General features: G+C 37.5%; 1 protein-coding gene and 1 pseudogene across 1 annotated transcript; both read right to left on the minus strand.

The window, feature by feature from the left end:
* Positions 1 to 10,789: 10,789 nt before the first annotated feature.
* On the minus strand, positions 10,790 to 15,928 carry LOC100688839. The gene is given in 13 exon segments (XM_038557536.1): positions 10,790 to 10,857; positions 10,860 to 11,117; positions 11,120 to 11,273; positions 11,275 to 11,476; positions 11,478 to 11,645; positions 11,647 to 11,800; positions 11,803 to 11,877; positions 12,548 to 12,628; positions 12,631 to 12,947; positions 12,949 to 13,135; positions 13,138 to 13,414; positions 13,416 to 13,641; positions 15,924 to 15,928. Coding segments are annotated over 13 exon segments (2,172 nt in total).
* A 235-nt stretch (positions 15,929 to 16,163) lies between these two features.
* On the minus strand, positions 16,164 to 17,748 carry LOC100688913 (annotated as a pseudogene).
* Positions 17,749 to 18,053: the final 305 nt, after the last annotated feature.

Raw genomic sequence — 18,053 nt, forward strand, 5'->3', positions numbered from 1 at the left:
CAAGGCCTCCTAAAATTAAGAGTCAATTTATTTTTCTAATTTTATTTCAAGACTACAATAATGTGAATGCTCAAGAGTGCCAAATTACAACCTAAGCCTTTTGTTCGTCAGAAACAAAGTTAATTGTGTGACTACCCTGACCCGCAACTGAGAAACTCAGATATTAGTGGACCTGACAGTCCAGAGGAATAAATAACTACCCATAAGGAACTAACAGTTTATTATCCAAACAATTACTTGATGGGCAATAAAGTAATATTTTTGAATAGGCCTGTCTAATAAAAGATTCTGTGTCAATGAAAATAACCTATCTACCTAATAAGGTAGCCACTATTAAACTTTTTAAAAATAAGTAGTGTAACTTCGGAAACTGAAATTTTAATTATATTTAACTTCAATATAAATTAAATAGACAGGGATATATTTCTAGAATGGCAGAGGAAAGAAATGTGAAAAACCACTTCTCCATAAAATAACAACAAGGGGCAAAAAAGTCACAATCGATATTTTTCAGAACTCTGTTAATTAACTGAAGTTGCAACAATCACATGAGTATTTACTTAAGAAACTTAGCTAAATGTCAGATCAATGAATTGTGCTGTATTTTAATTTGAAATATTACCATCCCCTCTCCTCAGCTCTGAGGTAGCTAGGAAAAACAACATCAACATCAAACCCATAATAACTGTAAAAATAAAGTATAGCTGCAACAAAGAAGTCAGAATATGTTTGATATCCCACAAAGCCCATCCCCAGAAAGTTCACTGTTTAATCTCTCTGGCAGCTCCTTAGTAAAGCAGGGTTCGCTTTTTTTTTTTTTTTATTTGACTGAGGGTTCATACTGAGCAAACAGCCATATCCCCAGAAAGCTTGGTGTAAACAATCAGCAACAATTGTTTTAATATTGCATTAGACTGAGGTAAAAATACCAGTTGGGGCTAAGAATAAATTGATAAAAAAAAAAGAAAACTTAAAAAACTAGGGAATTAGATGTCTGTAGGAGCTTTTGAAAATTTCAATATGTTCCTGGGAACCTGGAAGGCACAAACATATTCACAGATTTCATGCATAGGTGAGGTCTCAGAAAACCTAATCTTTTACCTCAGGCTGACTGTGAGCCCTGTGTAAGCAGGAAGTAAAAGCTAAGGCAGAGTTACAAACTGTTTGATAAAACATTAAAATTGTATTATAACACACAGAGGAAGTCCTGTCAGTCTCAAATAACAATTGGTTTAGTCATTTAAGAAAAATTTCTGTCCAGTTATTAACAGATCTCTAAGATAACTGATTTGAGACTTCAGCTGACACACAATTTAAAGAATATAAGCTTTAGGAAATTAGTACTGGAAGGTCACTAAACAAACATCAAGAGAAGCAAATAGTAATGACAATAAACTCTGAAGAGAGGGAGAATTTGATTTTCAGAGATGCCATGTTATATTACTTAAATTTTAAAATTACTATACTTATAAAAAAGACAGGAAAGTGTGGGAGATACACACAAAAAAGAAATATGTTCAAAGCACTGACGGAAGCCATATTTAAATAATTAAAGGAACATATGGGAATTATGTAGAGAATATCAATAAAAAGAAAAAAAACAAAAATTGTAGAGTGAAAAAATACAATAACTGAAATGAAAAATTCACTAGAGAGTTGCAAGAACAGATATCAGCTGATTGAAGAAGGAATCAGTGAACCTGAAGAAAGGTCAATTGCCATTACTCTGACTGAATACCCATACCCAATGTCCTCACTCCCTTAAAAAAGAAGAGAAAAAATGAACAGAATCTTAGAAAAATATGGGACATAATCAAGTGTACCACTAGGCACACAATGTGAGTTCCAGAAAGGAGGGGGGAGGCAGAAAAGATATTTGAATTAAAAATAGCTGAATAAGTCCCAATTCTAATGGATAGCATTAATCTACATATCCAACATGCTCAACAAATTTCATGTAAGAAAAATTCAAAAAGAAATACACTTGGATGCATCAGAGTAAAACTGTTCAAAGCTTAAAACAATGACTATTAAAAACAGAGAAAGTGATAGATCATATGAAAGGAATCCTCAATAAAATAACTGCAAAGCATTATATATATATATAACATATATTTATATATATTATATATTTATATAAAGATTTTATTTATTTATTCAGGAGAGACACACAGAGAGAGGCAGAGACACAGACAGACGGAGAAGCAGGCTCCACGCAGGGAGCCCGATGCGGGACTTGATCCTGGGACTCCAGGATCACGCCCTGGGTGGAAGGCAGGCGCCAAACCGCTGAGTCACCCAGGGATACCCTGCAAAGTATATTTTCAAACCACAGTGCACTATATACATCCACAATAAGCTATCATAACTAATAAATCAATCCATCAAAGTTTCAGGATGCAAGATTCATATATAAGTATCACTTGTAATTCTACACATCAGCAATGAACAATCAAAAAATGATATTCCAATTTATAATAGCGTCAATAAGAAAAAAATATATACATAACAATAAAGAGGAAAGGAAGCCCAAGATTTTTACATACAAATCTTCCGAAATTAAGGAAAGTAAAGAAAGTCTAAATAAATGGAAGGAAATTCCATGCCCATGGATTGGAATACTTAATAATGTTAAAATGGCCATAATTCCAAAATTGATCTAGAATCAACATAATCCCTGTCAAAATCCTAGGTATATTATGTGTGTGCATGGAAATTGACAAATTGATGCTAGAATTAATATGCAGATACAGGGACCCAGAACAGCAAAAACAATCTTAAAAAATGGAATAAGTTGGGGCAATCATGCATTCCAATTTCAAAAATATTACAAAGCAAAAATAATCAAAAGACAACATGGCAAAAGGAATGACACATAGACGAATAGAGTTGAGAGTCCAGAAAGAAGTTTACATTTATAGTCAATTGAATTTTGAATAGGATAAGACAAATCAATAGGAAAAGATTAGTCTCTTCGAAAAATTATGCTGGCATAATTGAGTCCACAACTGGCATAACTAATTATATTGGCACAATTCAAAAATGAAGTTGGATCCCTAACTTATACAATACAGAAATATCAACTTAAAATCAGTCATAGACTTAATTGTGAGAATCTAAAGTATAAAATTATTAAAAGAAAACAAAGGGGTAGATCTTCATGACCTTGGAATTAACAAAAATAAATAAATTGGATTTCATCAAAAGTAAAAACTTTTGTGTTTCAAAGGACACTGTCAAGAATGTTAAAGACAGTGCACACAATGACAAAAAATATTTTCAAATTATATATCTGATAAGAATATAAAAAGAATTCTTAATATAAAGACAACCCAATTGAAAAATTATCAAATTGTAAATTGACACTTCTCCATGGAAGATACACAAATGGCCAATAATCACATGAGACAATGTTGAACATCACTAGTCGTTAGGGAAATATAAGTGAAAACTAAATGAGAAACCATCTCACACAAACTAGGAAAGCCAAAATTAAAAAGACATAGAATAATGATAATTGGAACTCTAATACATTGCTTGAGGAATGTGGAAAATAGTCTGATAGTTTCTCAAATTGTTAAACTTAAAGTTACCACATGACCCAGCAATTCTACCCTTAGGTATATACCCCCGAGACCTGAAAACCTATGTTCACACAAAAAATTGTGCAAAAATTTTCTTATTAAAGAACATTAAAATGTTCTGTATCAGTCTTAATATTGAAAAAGGAAAAATAGTAAATATGTCCATCAACTGATGAATGGATAAATAAAATGTAGAGTATCATACAATGGAATATTATTTAGCCATAAAAACATGATATACTGATATGCACTACAACACGGATGAACCTTAAAAACGTTTGTTAAATAAAAGAAGCCAGTCACAAGAGGCCACATATTGTATGGTTCCATTTAAACAAAATATTCACAAAAGACAAGTAAAAATAGAAAATAGTTTGCCAGGGGCTGGGGAAAGGGGAAATTAGAGAAAGGCTGCTAATGGGAACAGGTGTTTTTTCGGAGTAATGAAAAATGTTCTAAAATTGATGGTGATCATTGTACAGTTCTGTGATTATACCAAAGACCATACTGAATTTTACATTTTATTTAAAGGAATGAATTTTATGCATGTGAATTATATCTCAATAAAGCTGTTAGTAAAATGAAACATTTAAATAGATACATTGACTCTCTGTTGGACAGAGCTATTATACAGAGGGATGGTTTTGTGGGAAGATGGTAACTTTGACGTCTGTCAGAGAAGATATTTCTGGGGAGATGAAATTCGATCTGCAACCTGAATGATGAACAGGAGATAAATATGTGAAGATCTGGGTAAAGAATGTATAAAAGAAAAAATGTGCAGAAGTAATTAAGACAAAGTGAAAGGCCCTGGCATATTTAAAGGAAAAAAAAAGAAAGCAGTATATCTAAACCAGAACAAAAAAGGGGGAGAGTAATATAAGGTGATATCTGAGATATAAGTGGATGTCAACCATGTGGCTCTTATAGGTATCAGAATTTGATCATTCCAACAAATATCTATTAACCACCTTGTACCAGGCACCTGCCTTAGATGTTTGGGTGATATCACAAAAGAAAGCAGCCAAAAGCTCTTTGCTTCAAGGAATTCACATTCTCATGGAAGGAGAAAGTCACAGGATATCTTTTTAAAATGCAGATTCTGATTCAGTAGGTATTGGGAGAGGGCATTTCTAATAAGCTTCAAGATAAGGGGGCTGGTGCTATTGCTCCACTGCCCAGACTCTGAGTAACAACCAGTCTATAAACAGAGAGAATGCAATTATTAATGAACTCCACTGAGAGTTTACAATCCTGAAAATTTTAGAAGTAGGACTCCCAACCTTTATGCCTCCAGCATTCTTCACCCTATGCTGATTCTACTAACTCGTGTTTAAATTAGAACTAAAAAATATTCAACCAAAATTGGCTTAAGTAGAAACAGAAAATCTATGATTTCCTAGAGCTGAGCTGCTTTCTTGCCCTCTTGAGCTCCAAAGACTCAAAGGATGTCATCATTAACTAGTCTCTTTTGATTCTGATTTCCTTTGTTGTGGGTTTCATTTTCAGGCAGATTTTCTCCACATGGTTTCCCCCCAGCAACACAGGCTTAAATCAAGACAGCTCCAAGTTCATGGAAAGAGAGACTCTCTCCTCTCAATATTTCCAAAGAGCCCCAGGATTAAGTTGCCTGATCAGCCTGCAACAACTGTCTATCCTGGACCAACTACCATTACCAGATGATATGATGCTCTGTTTGGTTATGACAGGGTCAGATAAGCTCCTGTGTGATCAGAGTTGGTTCTAAGTGCCCCTAAACCATATAAAAAGGTATTGGGAAAGGGGATGCCCCAAGAAAATTCTGTTATTGGAAGAGGGAATAGATAATGGTAAGGGAAAAAAAAAGACAACCCCAAATGCTGATTACAACCTAGAATTGTCTGAAATACATCTGGCTCTCAACACCATAGTAACAGAAGAGGAACAGTGACAAACTTCAGTGAGCTTAGATGAGTATCTTTATTACATGAAATGAAAGCCAACCCTAACAAAGAATGGATGAATAAACATGATGTGCTAAAAGAGTAGATGAAATGAAAACAGAACCACAAATAAACATAATATCTAAAATATTTGTAAGAACATTAGGGAGAAGATATTTACATTGTATGTATGTTAACTCAGAAGGAAGAACTAACAGATCAAAGCCAGTGGTTTGAAGTTAGGAAGGAATGGATTTGGATACAACATAAAGAAATCTTTTTACCATGAATTAGAGTTTTCCATTATATTCCCTTCGGTGAAAATATCCTGATTTTTCTGAAGATACTAGAAATTTTATTTTTTATGTAAGATGCTAAAATAGTGATGATTAAACTTTTTGATCACTATGAAGAATCTTTCAGTCTTATATTTAAATTATCACATATAAATTAGGAGAACAAAGAGGTTATTTTATGTGCTAATTTACTGAATTAACACATCAATGTACATCAGCTCTAAGTGTCTTGGATCTGTGTGAAAATCTATATGCACAGGCTAGCTTTTTCACTGGCCTCCACAAGAGGCCCAGTTATATCTGCTCTATGATGAAGAGGTACCAGAGAGAAGTATGATTACATTGCATAGAATTTCACTGGAAGCTCTCTAGTAGAGGTGATTCTTTTCCTGGCCCCAGGCCACTGGATCACTCCATACAATCCTTTCCAGTCTCTTTTTTCCTCCTTTTCTTCAAGCTTTTAAAAAATTTTTTTAAAGCTTTCATTTATTTATTCATGAGGCACACACACACACACACACACACACACACAGAGAGAGAGAGAGAGAGAGAGAGAGAGGCAGAGACACAGGCAGAGGGAGAAGCAGGCTCCATGCAAGGAGCCTGATATGGGACTCAAAACCGGGAATCTGGGATCACACCCTCAGCCAAAGGCAAACACTCAACCGCTAAGCCACCCAGGCATCCCTCAAGTGTTGAATTCAGTGATTTCTCACAACACCCATGGCTCATCACAGCAAATACCCTCCTTAATACTCATCACCCTTTTAGCCCATCCTCCACTTACCTCCCCTCTTGTAACCTTCAGTTTGTTCTAAGAGTCTGTTTTCTGGCTTGCCTTTTTCCCCCCATGTCCATCTGTTTGATTTCTTAAATTCCACATATGAATGAAATCATGTGGTATCTGTCTTTCTCTGGCTGAGTTTCATTTAGCATAATACACTCTGGCTCTATTCACATCATTGCAAATGGCAAGATTTCATTCCTTTTTTTTTTTTTTTAAGATTGATTGATTGATTGATTGATTCATGATAGACATAGAGAGAGAGAGGCAGAGACACAGGCAGAGGGAGAAGCAGGCTCCATTCAGGGAGCCCGACGTGGAACTAGATTCCGGGGCTCCGGGATCGCCCTGGGCTGAAGGCGGCGATAACCGCTGAGCCACCCGGAGTGCCTGCAAGATTTCATTCTTTTCGATAGCTAGGCAATATTCATATATATATATATATATGAATTCATATATATATATTATACATATAATATATATACATATATCACTTCTTTCTCTTTATCAGTCAATGGACATATGGGCTCTTTCCATAATTTGATAATGCTGCTATAAACATCAGGGTGAGGGGGATCCCTGGGTGGCTCAGTGGTTTAGCACCTGCCTTTGGCCCAGGATGTGGTCCTGGAGTCCCGGGATCAAGTCCCACATCAGGCTCCCTGAATGGAGCCTGCTTCTCCCTCTGCCTGTGTCTTCTGCCTCTCTCTGGTGTCTCTCATGATTAAATGAATAAAATCTTTAAAAAAAAAAAAAAAAAACATCAGGGTGCATGTAACCCTTTGAATCTGTATTTTTATATCCTTTGGGTAAATACCTAGTAGTGCAATTGCTGGATTATAGACTAGTTCTATTTTTAACTTTTTGAGGAACTTCCATACTGTTTTCCAGAGTAGCTGAACCAGTTTGCATCCCCATGAACAGTATAAGAGGATATCCATTTCTCTGCATCCTCGCCAACATCTGTTGTTTCTTTTGTTGTTAACTTTAGTCATCATGACAGGTGTGAGGTGATATCTCATTGTAATTTTGATTTGTATTTCCCTGATGATGAATTGAGCATCTTTTATGTGTCTGCTAGACATCAGTATGTCTTTGGAAAAATGTCTGTTCATGTCATCTGCCCATTTTTTAACTGAATTATTTGGTTTTTGGGTGTTGAGTTTTATAAATTCTTTATTCTTTTTTCCTCCTTTCTCCTTTATTACAGTAAGTTCCTCTGCATAAAGTGTGGGAGCCACACTTCTGGCCAGTCCTATAAAGCTTCTGGCCAGTCCTATAAAGCTCATCCCTTTTTACAATGGAATTCCTACCAGCACTAAGAAGATAACATTTTCTTCATATTATCACTGAAGCATGGGAAAAAATGATCATTTTGTTTATTATCTTAAGAGACTCAGAATGAAAGACCCTAAAAACCCTTACCTATCCTTTCAAAGCCTTCTTTATCATCAACCCTTTAATCAATTTATATTTACTGCATTAATTTCTTAGCCATACACATATACTTGCAATTTTTTATGCTATTAATGTCATTAATTGAACTTACTAAATTCTAAATCATTTGTAGGATAATTAAGGAAATCAAATATGCTAAAACAGGAAATCAAGTTGTCAGTGCTCAGTACTTATTATTCCTGAATACTCAATTATATTTGACATTTGGACCATCTCATCTCCTTGGAAACTTCTACTTATCTTCCATTATACTCTGTTGCAGTGGTTCTCAAAATGTGATCTCCAGAATAGCATTACCTGAAAACTTGCTTGATATTCAGTGTATCTGGCCTCTTCCAAAACCTACTAAATCAGAAATTTTGGTGGTGGGCCCAACAATCTGTGGTCTAATAAGGCCTCTAAGTGATTCAGATTCAGTGTAGAGATTTGGTTTGAAAAATAAAATATACAATGTCCCTGACTCTTCCCCCTTCTTCTCCTTCCATTCCTTAATCAAGGGAATTAATCAGAAATTCCATTCCTGACTTCTTGTATAAAGCTCAAAACATGTGTCCTCATGCTAACTCCACAAAAAGAGAAAGGAGAAAGAACACATCTACCAGTCTGTCAACCACTTTCATTATTTTCAGTAAAATTCATTTATACTCCAATGCTTTATTGAACTTGGTTATATATTTTAAATAATTGGTATTATTTCCTAAACTCCTGCCTTCATGTCCACATACAGAAATTTGGTGAAATGTTATGTGCCAAGCAAGATAGGAGAATTACTTTGATTATTAAATTATTTTTTGCATCTACACTATATTTTTGGGAGTGCTAGGTTTTATTTTATCAATAAATTACATTTTTTCAGATCTTTCTTTTGTTGCTAGAGGAGTTGAACTAAATTCATCACACTTCACATAAGACCTCAGAAAGTTCCATTGGCAGTTCTGTGGATTTGGTTCACTTGCCAGAAAAAGAAAAGGAAATGAAGTAATAAAGTGAAACTTTGAAATAAGATTTGGATTTATGAAGGAAACTAGTTTTGAGAAGGTCATAAAAATCTTCTTGGTTCAGTAGAAGACTGATATACAAATGAGAAAATAAATGACATCAGTTTCCTGGTTAAAAGATAAGTCTTGGTGGCATTCTTGACTGACACTTTTCTGTCCCATGCTCCTACATTTTTAAAATTGTCCCTGGCTTCTTCTCTAATTTCCTAACAACAGTTGTGTTTAAAGACTATTTGAAAGAGTTACATCATTTATAAGGGTTCTATTGAGTCTGCATCCCATCAATGTGAGGGATATCAACTTTAAGTTGCAGCCCAGCAGCAAACTCTCTGAAATGAGAGGTGATAAATTTATTCTATATTTTAGTATTTTATTTCCTTAGAAAACTATGATATTTTCATAAGCAAAATGCATATAAAAGTTAAAGCAAAATTTTAAATAAATAATTAGAATGTTCAGTATGCTCTGTTCATGAAAACATGCTATAAAGAAAATGTCCAGAAATATTGCAAGTTTGTTTATAAAAATTAAACAAGCAAAAAATTAAAAAAAACACAGAAAGATTCAGATAACTACTTTGACACTGCATTCAGAGACAATGCATTAGGAGAAAATGCAAAAGGAGAGCACATCTCTTTCACCCATTTCTCAGTGGGAGTCACTCTTAGCTCTAAGGCAAGCAACATGATTATAGTAGCATGGTGTAGAGGTTCTTCCTTCAAGACAAGAGCTAGTGGGAAAAGGGTGCTAGGATTGCTCTGTTTAATAAGAAAAATAACTCAAAGAATCAAAGAGTTAAGAATGATTATGCACTTGTATTAGAGTTCTCCAGAAAAAGAGACCAATAGGATATATATCTAAAATAAAGTTTATTATAAGGAACTGGTATATATGACTATGGTGGCTGCAAAGTGCCATGGTCTCCCTTCTACAATCTGGAGACCCAGGAAAGCTGGTGGTATGGTTCAAAGACCTGAGAACCAGGAGCCAACGGTATAAATTTCAGTCTGAGTCTGAAGGCCTGAGAAGAAGGAGCAGAGAGGGCAGAAGAAGAGTGATTCCCCATCTCATATAGTCAGAGGGAAACATAGAGAAAGGGGGAGATGGAGAGAGATAGAGAGGGAGGGAGACACAGAGGGAGCAAATTCTCTCTTTCCCCACCATTTTTTTTTTTTTCTATTCAGGCCCTCAATAAATTGAAATGGGGAGGTCAATCCACTTTACTCAGACTGCCAATTCAAATTCTAATCTCTTCGAAAATATTCTTACAAATATACTCAGACATAATATTTAGCCAGATACCTGGCCATCCTTTAGCCCCCTCAAGTGACATATAAAATTCTCCATCACAAGTCTATACCTTGTCACGCTGGAACATCTCTTTAAACTATATTTAATCTCTAAATAATGGCAATAATGAGGTCATAGTTCCACCATAGTTCCATAATGCAACTATTCTGCATACAACTAAAATGCCCTAAACCTTCCCTAGAAAAAGACGAAAAATCTGAGTGGTTTATCCTTCTTGATATCTTATAACTTAAATATTAGGATACAGTATTAATAATGCTTAAATACTATGATATAAAATTCAATACATCTTATGTTATATAAAGGGATAAGAGCAAGAAAAAAAGGATATTTTATAACTATCTATTCAAATGTGTTCAGAACAAAATAAAGAGAAATACCCATGATAATTACAACCCTCATTTCTATAACTGGTCATATGGTTGTAGCTAGTATTTTAACATTCTTCCAGTACACATTCCATATTCCCTTTGCCTTCAGAAAGCACCTCAGCTGTTCATGGTTTTTTCCTGGTGAGGTGACCCAAACCTTCATTCTTGACAAGTCTGAGTCAATGGTATTCCCACAGGTACTGGGTTGTAATTTCTACTGACCTTGTTCCCATGGCAAGGTAATACTGAGACAGCCTAAGGGATCTCCTGTACTCCAGTCATACTGTTCCTCACAGTATCTATTGCGGAGTAGTAGTCCAATTTCTCCTTGGTAGTCAGGATAAATCACCCTAGTCAGCAAAGCAACTCTCTTCTTTGCCTGTTAATTCAGAAGATGAGAAGTCCAAAGCAGCTGGGCAGCAGTCCTAACTTCCAGTTTAGTGGAGTCACTGTTATATCTCCTGGTGGAATTATTCTTCGCTCTGGAATCTTTAGAGCAGGAAAGCATATGTTCACAGGAATAGAGAGTAAAAATTTTTCTAGTGAACCTGTTAATCCTGGCTATGGAAGAAACAGTACCATATACTTGTTGCTAATTCAGAATACACAAACCTTTCTGGAGAACACTGCCCAGCCTTGCAAGGTATTGCATCTACCTGGTGTTGTAATAAGTCTTCAAAAGACTTTTCCACTGTTCTATCAAGCCAGCTGCTTCAGGACAGTGAGGAACATGGTAAGACCAGTGAATTCCAAGAGAAAAGCCAACTACCACACCTCTTTTGCTGTGTAGGAGCAATCCTAGGTGGAATACCATGACAATGAATAATGCATTCTGTAAGTCCATGAATGTCAGTTCTGGCAGAAGCATTGCATTCAGAGAATGCAAGTCCATATCCACAGTAAGTCTCTATTCCAGTAAGAAAAACCCTGCCACTTCCACGGTGGAAGCAGTCCAACATAATGAACCTATCATAAGGTAGCTGACTGATCACACTAGGAAATGGTGCCTTTCTGGGGACTCAGTGTTGGTCTCTGCTGCTGGCAGAGTGGGCATTCAGGGACGATCATAGCCATGCGGCCTTGATGAGTGGAAGTCCATATTGCTGAGCCCATGCTTGACCTCCATCCCTGCCACCATGACTTTATTCATGAGCTGAGTGGTATCCACAGACTATGTCATCCTATCCACTTAATTACAATTCTTCCTCTGCTGAGATCACACTTTGGTAAGCATTCACATATAAAACAAATTCTTCATTTTTTCCCTTCCATATATTAGGTATATCCACATACTTATTTTCTAGGTTTTCTTGTAACCAATATTCCAATAACATTCCTTCCAAGTCCCTGACCTTCCAGACAAACCACCAGCCATAGCCAATAAGTTGGTACATAAGCACATGTATGGCTGTTTCTCCCTCCAAGTGGAGTGAACAACCAGGAACGCTACTTGAAGTCCTGCCTGTTGGGAGGATTTACTTTCACCACTTATGCTTCAGGGATATTTCAGGAAAGAGTGGGGTGGTGCTGCAGCTGTCCACTTTTGATTGGTGCCACATATTGTACAGAATAATCGGCAAACCAGTCCAAGGCCTAGCCTTCCTCACAAGGAACTCACCATGAAGCCACAGATGCAGCGTGGGAGAGAGAAGGCAGCATAGCAGGAGTTGGAAAATGGGCATTTGAGCCACTTCCTCACATCATCCTATTTATGCCTTGAGGGTGTGTTTGGGTCCAATCACTTACATTTCACTTCAACTCATGATGGAGTTTGGCTGTGCACACCCAACTCATGGCTTAATGGGTCAAATAAGAATGTATAATGGGTAGCTCAGGCCACATAGTAACTTACTGGTCAATGGTGAAATGTCTAGTCTCAACCAAGGCCCAGTAGCAGCCTAAAGCTGCCTTGCAAATGGAGAATAGTTATCTGAGGATGATTTCAGGGCTTTGCTCCCAAATCCTGTGAACCTGTGCTGTGATTCACTGAAAGGGCCCTACCGAAGGCTCCAAATAGTATCCTTATCTGCCACTGACACGTTAAGCACCACTGGCTCTGCTAGATCATATGGCACAAGTGGCACAGCAATTTGTACAGAATCCTGGACTTGTTTCAGAGCCTTGTCCGATTCTGAGCTCTAATCAAAACTAGCAGCTTTTTGAATCACTCAGTAAATGTACTGGAGTAACACATCCAAATGAAGAATATGCTCTATATAAAATACAGATGCCCAAGAGGCTTTGCACCTCTTTTTTAGTTGTAGGAGGAGCCAGATACAACAATTTACCCTTTACCTTAGAAGGGATATTTCAGCATGCCCCATACCTTTGGACCCCCAGAAATTTCACTGAGGCAGAAGTCCCCTTAATTTTTCTTGCATTTATTTCCTACCATCTGGCTCTCAAATGTTTACCAGTAAGTCTAGAGTAGTTACTACTTGCTCACTAGGTCCAGTAAGTATAATATCATCAATGGAATGGACCCATGTGATAACTTATGCAAAGGCAAAGTGATAAAGATCTGTGCAAACTAAATTATGACATACGGCACAAGAGCTGATGTATAAATGAAATAGGACAGTAAAGGTGTTTTGTTGGCCTTGCCACCTAAAAACAAACTGTTTCTGATGGACCTTATTGACAGGGATGGAAAAAAAGGCACTTGCCAGCTCGATAGCTACATACCAGGTAATCAGGGGGTGTGTTAATTTGCTCAAACAATTAAACCACATCTGTCATAGCTGCTGCAATTGGAGTTACCACCTGGTTCAGGCTATGATAATCCACTGTAACTCTCCAAGATCCATTTGTCTTCTGTACAGACCAAATAGGCAAGTCGAATGCGGATGTGGTGGAAATCATCAACCCCGTAAACTTCAAAGCCCCTTGAAGTGAAGTGTCACTACTCACTGTAATCCTTCCAGGAAAATGGAATTACTTTCATTTACCATATTCCAAGATAGAGGCTGTCCTAAGGATGTCCACTCAGATCACCATAAGAGTCCTAACTGCACAAGTCAGACCAATGTGGGGAGTCTGACGGCTGCTGAGTATATCTATTCTAATTATCCATTCTGAAATGCAGAAGAGAAATCCTCAAAAAGGATTGTGGAACCACTGGGCCCACTGTGACATAGGCCTAAGCTAAAATTACATTGATCACCTGACCTCCATAATGCCTACTTTAATTGGTAGATCACAGTGATGTTTTGGGTCTCCTATAATTAGTGTTAGTGCAGAGCCAGTGCCCAGGAGTCACTGAAATTCCTGATTATTTTCTCTTTCCCATGTACTTTTACCCCAGTAAAAGGTCATAGGTCACTTTGGGAAAAGTTAGGAGAATGATTAACAATATAAATTATTTGTAGTCTACTGGTGTCCTTCCTCAAGGAGACCTGGCTTCTCCTTCATACAAGGGCTTTTATGTCTATAAATGGATTCAAATCAGTAACTGATTGAGTGATTCTGACTTTGTTTTTATGGTTCAAGTTAGGCTTCTGTTCACTTGACCCCGACCTAAAACTTCTCTGCTTATACAGATCAAGTAAGAATTTATTGGGCTTATCTGCTTCACTTCTAGAAACACCATGATCAATTAGCCAGTTGCGCTTCCCTAATGATCCTCCTATGAGTGCCGCCAAGGCCAGTGGGCAGGAGTTGGCCACTTTGAAATAGACACCACAACTGCCTCCCGGAGAACTTTTTTTTTTTTAAACTTATTTTCACAGCTGATAAAGGACAAGTAAGTGTCTGTGCCAGCAAGGTGCAAGGCAGCTAAAAATTCATTTAAAAGGAGAACAAACATTAAGAAGAACAAACAGTTCCTAGAAATTTGTCACCAACTGAGGTATGTGAAGTTCAAAACTGTTCTTCCTTTCTCTTTTCCAGTCTCTTCCTCTCATTGCCTCAATGCTATACATTACTTTTAAAGCTTTTGTCTTTTTTTTTTTTTGAGATTTTATTTATTTATCCAGGATAGACACACACTGAGAGGCAGAGACATAGGCAGAAGGAGAAGCAGGCTCCTTGCAGGCTGCAAGGAGCCTGATGCGGGCCTCAATCACAAGACCCAAGGGATCATGACCAGAGCTGAAGGCAAATGCTGAACCACTGAGACACCCAGTGCCCCAAAGCTTTTGTGTTTATTGAAGAGAATATACCAAAAACTAAAACTTGGTGTTATAGTGAATATGTCTGGAATTGAAAGAAGAGAAAAAAACATAAACCGTATGTAACCCCAAAATTTTATTCGTTGTCATGCCTTCATAAAAATAAGAGCATAATATTTACAACATTCCACAAATTATTATTATTTTTTTCTTGAAATAAAGAATTTTATTTAGAAACTGTTTAAAGTAGAAAAAAACCCTGTCAAGAAAGACCAGGCGGAAAATGGGTTCCCAATAAAATGGAATTTTAGGGCAACAAAAGTCTAAAAGGCCACAAAAGAGAAATAGCACCACTGTTATTTGAACAATAGCTAGTTACTTGCATTTTTTGGCATTGTTAATCACTGAATCTGGGTTTTCCTTTGAATTCCACACAGAGCATGCACTATACAACAATTTTATCATAAAATATCTGCTTTCTACATACATTTTAGGACCAGCTACCACCAGGAACAAATCAATACAAATACATCAGGGGCTGAACAATCTCAGTAGTGGGTGACACACATTTTGCAGAATTCTGCCAAACAAAGGAACTGAATAGGCTAGGGGCAAAGCAATGAGGAAGAGTTAAGGAATTAAATATTTTAAATATTAATAATTAATTCAGACACGGTACTTATCTTCTGCAAAAGAAAATTAACATTTAGTAACATGCTAACGAATTTTATCTCCAAAGAGATTAGTGCACTGGCAAAGTATTCCGATAACAGTGGAGGGCGGTGGACAGCAGGTACCGAAAACAGCCAGCCTTGCAGATCCTAAGGTAGCAATGGCCTTCACTGGTCACTCCCTTTGCCAGAGGTCTGGAAAGAACTTGCGGCGTGACTACCTGCCTGCTGAACTTACACTCTAAGCAGCAAACTTTAAGGAGCCAAAGAGGAGTCCCCAGTGGGCATGGGGAGCAGAGAAGAGAAACATGTTCAACGTAAACTTAAAAGACAGTAAAATGGGACATGACCCCCATTCAAATTCCAGAGATCTGGGCAAGTCCCCAAAAGTAGTTGTTAGATTTAGAAACTGGACATACCTCATTTCCCAAAAACACAATACATAGAAATTTTAGGGGTAACTGGAAAAATCGTCAGAGAAATGTTCAATGAAATTCAAGCTCTTCAACGCAAACATCTCAGGGCTGAAACATGCCCTCTATTCATCCAGGCAACAATGCCTCTTGCTTCTTAGAGGAGAGATACGATTGGTCAAGGACACCAAATGGCTTTACAGAGCAACTTTTTAAACTTCCCTTTTGAGCCAAGGTCTAGACACTTCAAGGATTCAAGCAGCCCTGCAAGGCCTGTGAACAGCAGATTCCAAAGGTCCAGAGGTCTGGGTCCTCCTTCCCAGACACCATATCAAACATGTAAAATCTCCTGTCATGGTACATTTTATATTTTGAAATATGGAAGCATATTTTAAATACTCTTAAGGCATTTATTTATTAAAACGTTCTCTGCCAAGATTTCACATTAGCTTAAAACTCAAATCAGTCTTTACATATCTCTACTGAGGACTCCACCTCAGTGTAGGACATAAAAGCACCTTCTCCAGCAGTGAGTGTTATCAGCATCCACACAGTGAGCCCCATGGTCAGCCTCTCTGTTCCCCAGGTGACCCAACTAAATGCTAATACTGCTCTGCTACAGGGTAAAAGCTCCTAACTCAAACTCATTGGAAAAGGGGTGAAACTTCTGCAAAGTGCACTTTAAGCAGAGGTACTGTTTGCTCATGAAAAGAAACCAGTGAGTCCTCTAAGAATAATAAAAGGGGATATTTTACAGTTAAGCACATGATTTGGAGTGAAGAATTCGGATGTTGCTCTGCTGGTCCAGGCTGTTAATAATACTCTTCTTGTTCCGGGACCCCTGGGTGGCGCAGCGGTTTGGCCCCTGCCTTTGGCCCAGGGCACGATCCTGGAGACCCGGGATCGAGTCCCACGTCGGGCTCCCGGTGCATGGAGCCTGCTCCTCCCTCTGCCTATACTTCTGCCTCTCTCTCTCTCTCTGTGTGTGACTATAATAAATAAATAAAAATTAAAAAAAAAAAAGAAAAATACTGTTCTTGTTCCTCCTGTGGGCCCCCTTCATCAGATATCACAGAGCCTTCATCTGTGGCATAGAGAATGTCCACAATCTTCTGCAATATAGGGTTGTTTTCCCCTTCTTCTCCTGGCAAATCAATTCAATGTTTCTTAGCTTTCCAAAGTAGAAATCTCTCTCTCTTTCTCCAAGTCTTCAATGGTGTTTCAATACATTGACCTGCTGCATCAATTCAGCTGCTTTATCATCCCTGTTGCCCACACCAGGATTTTTTCGCACCACACTCAGGCCAGCCTTAGGGGTTGCAGTAGTTCTGTGCGTTGCAATGGGCCTGTGTGGAACTGCACTGCTAGAGCTGAGAGGTTTCTTCGGTTTGTTCAGAGCTGGAGCAACAAGGGAGGGAGCCACTGCAGTTTCTTGACCTTGTCTGGCAGCTACAGGGTCATAGTCTTTTCCATCATAGTTTGCATCAAAAAACTTCTTGAACCACTGAACAAATTCGAAATTGTCCTGAAACTTTCCTTTTACTAATTGGTCCACAGGAATTATTTTGTCAACATCCATTCTCTTAAAACCTGCTTGTAGTATTTTGAAATTCTGGATGTATTCATGCTCTAGTTTAGCCTGGAATTTCACTTTCTTCAAGGCGATGGAGCCAGGGAATAGCATGTCCATAAACTGACAATAGGCAGCCCCTGAGCACAACTGTTCAATCTTTATCAGATTCAGCTGCAAAGACTCATTGATCCAGGCCAGCGTATCATGTCGACTTAGGTTATCACTGGTGACGGACGTTGAGTATACGTTCACTGCCATCTTCGGCTCCTGGCGGGACCACGTCCACTGCCTGTGCCTGGCTTCGGTTCTGTCTTCGTCTGGTTCAAACCACCCGACCAACATTTCACAGATTATTAAAACGATGTTTTTACTTCAATGAATGGCATTAAAATTGAGTATCTTAAAGTAGTAGATAATTTTACTCCTTTCTTGTATTTGAATCAAATTATTTCCTTAAATGGTGTATTACTTAAATATGTATGACATGCTATTAAGAGGCTTTGGCTCAATGTATTACTTATTTATTTCATTTGTTTAAATTTATAGTATTTATTTTAAGTATA

This window comes from Canis lupus, chromosome 14 (assembly GCF_011100685.1).
Source record: "Canis lupus familiaris isolate Mischka breed German Shepherd chromosome 14, alternate assembly UU_Cfam_GSD_1.0, whole genome shotgun sequence".
Lineage (NCBI taxonomy): Eukaryota > Metazoa > Chordata > Mammalia > Carnivora > Canidae > Canis > Canis lupus.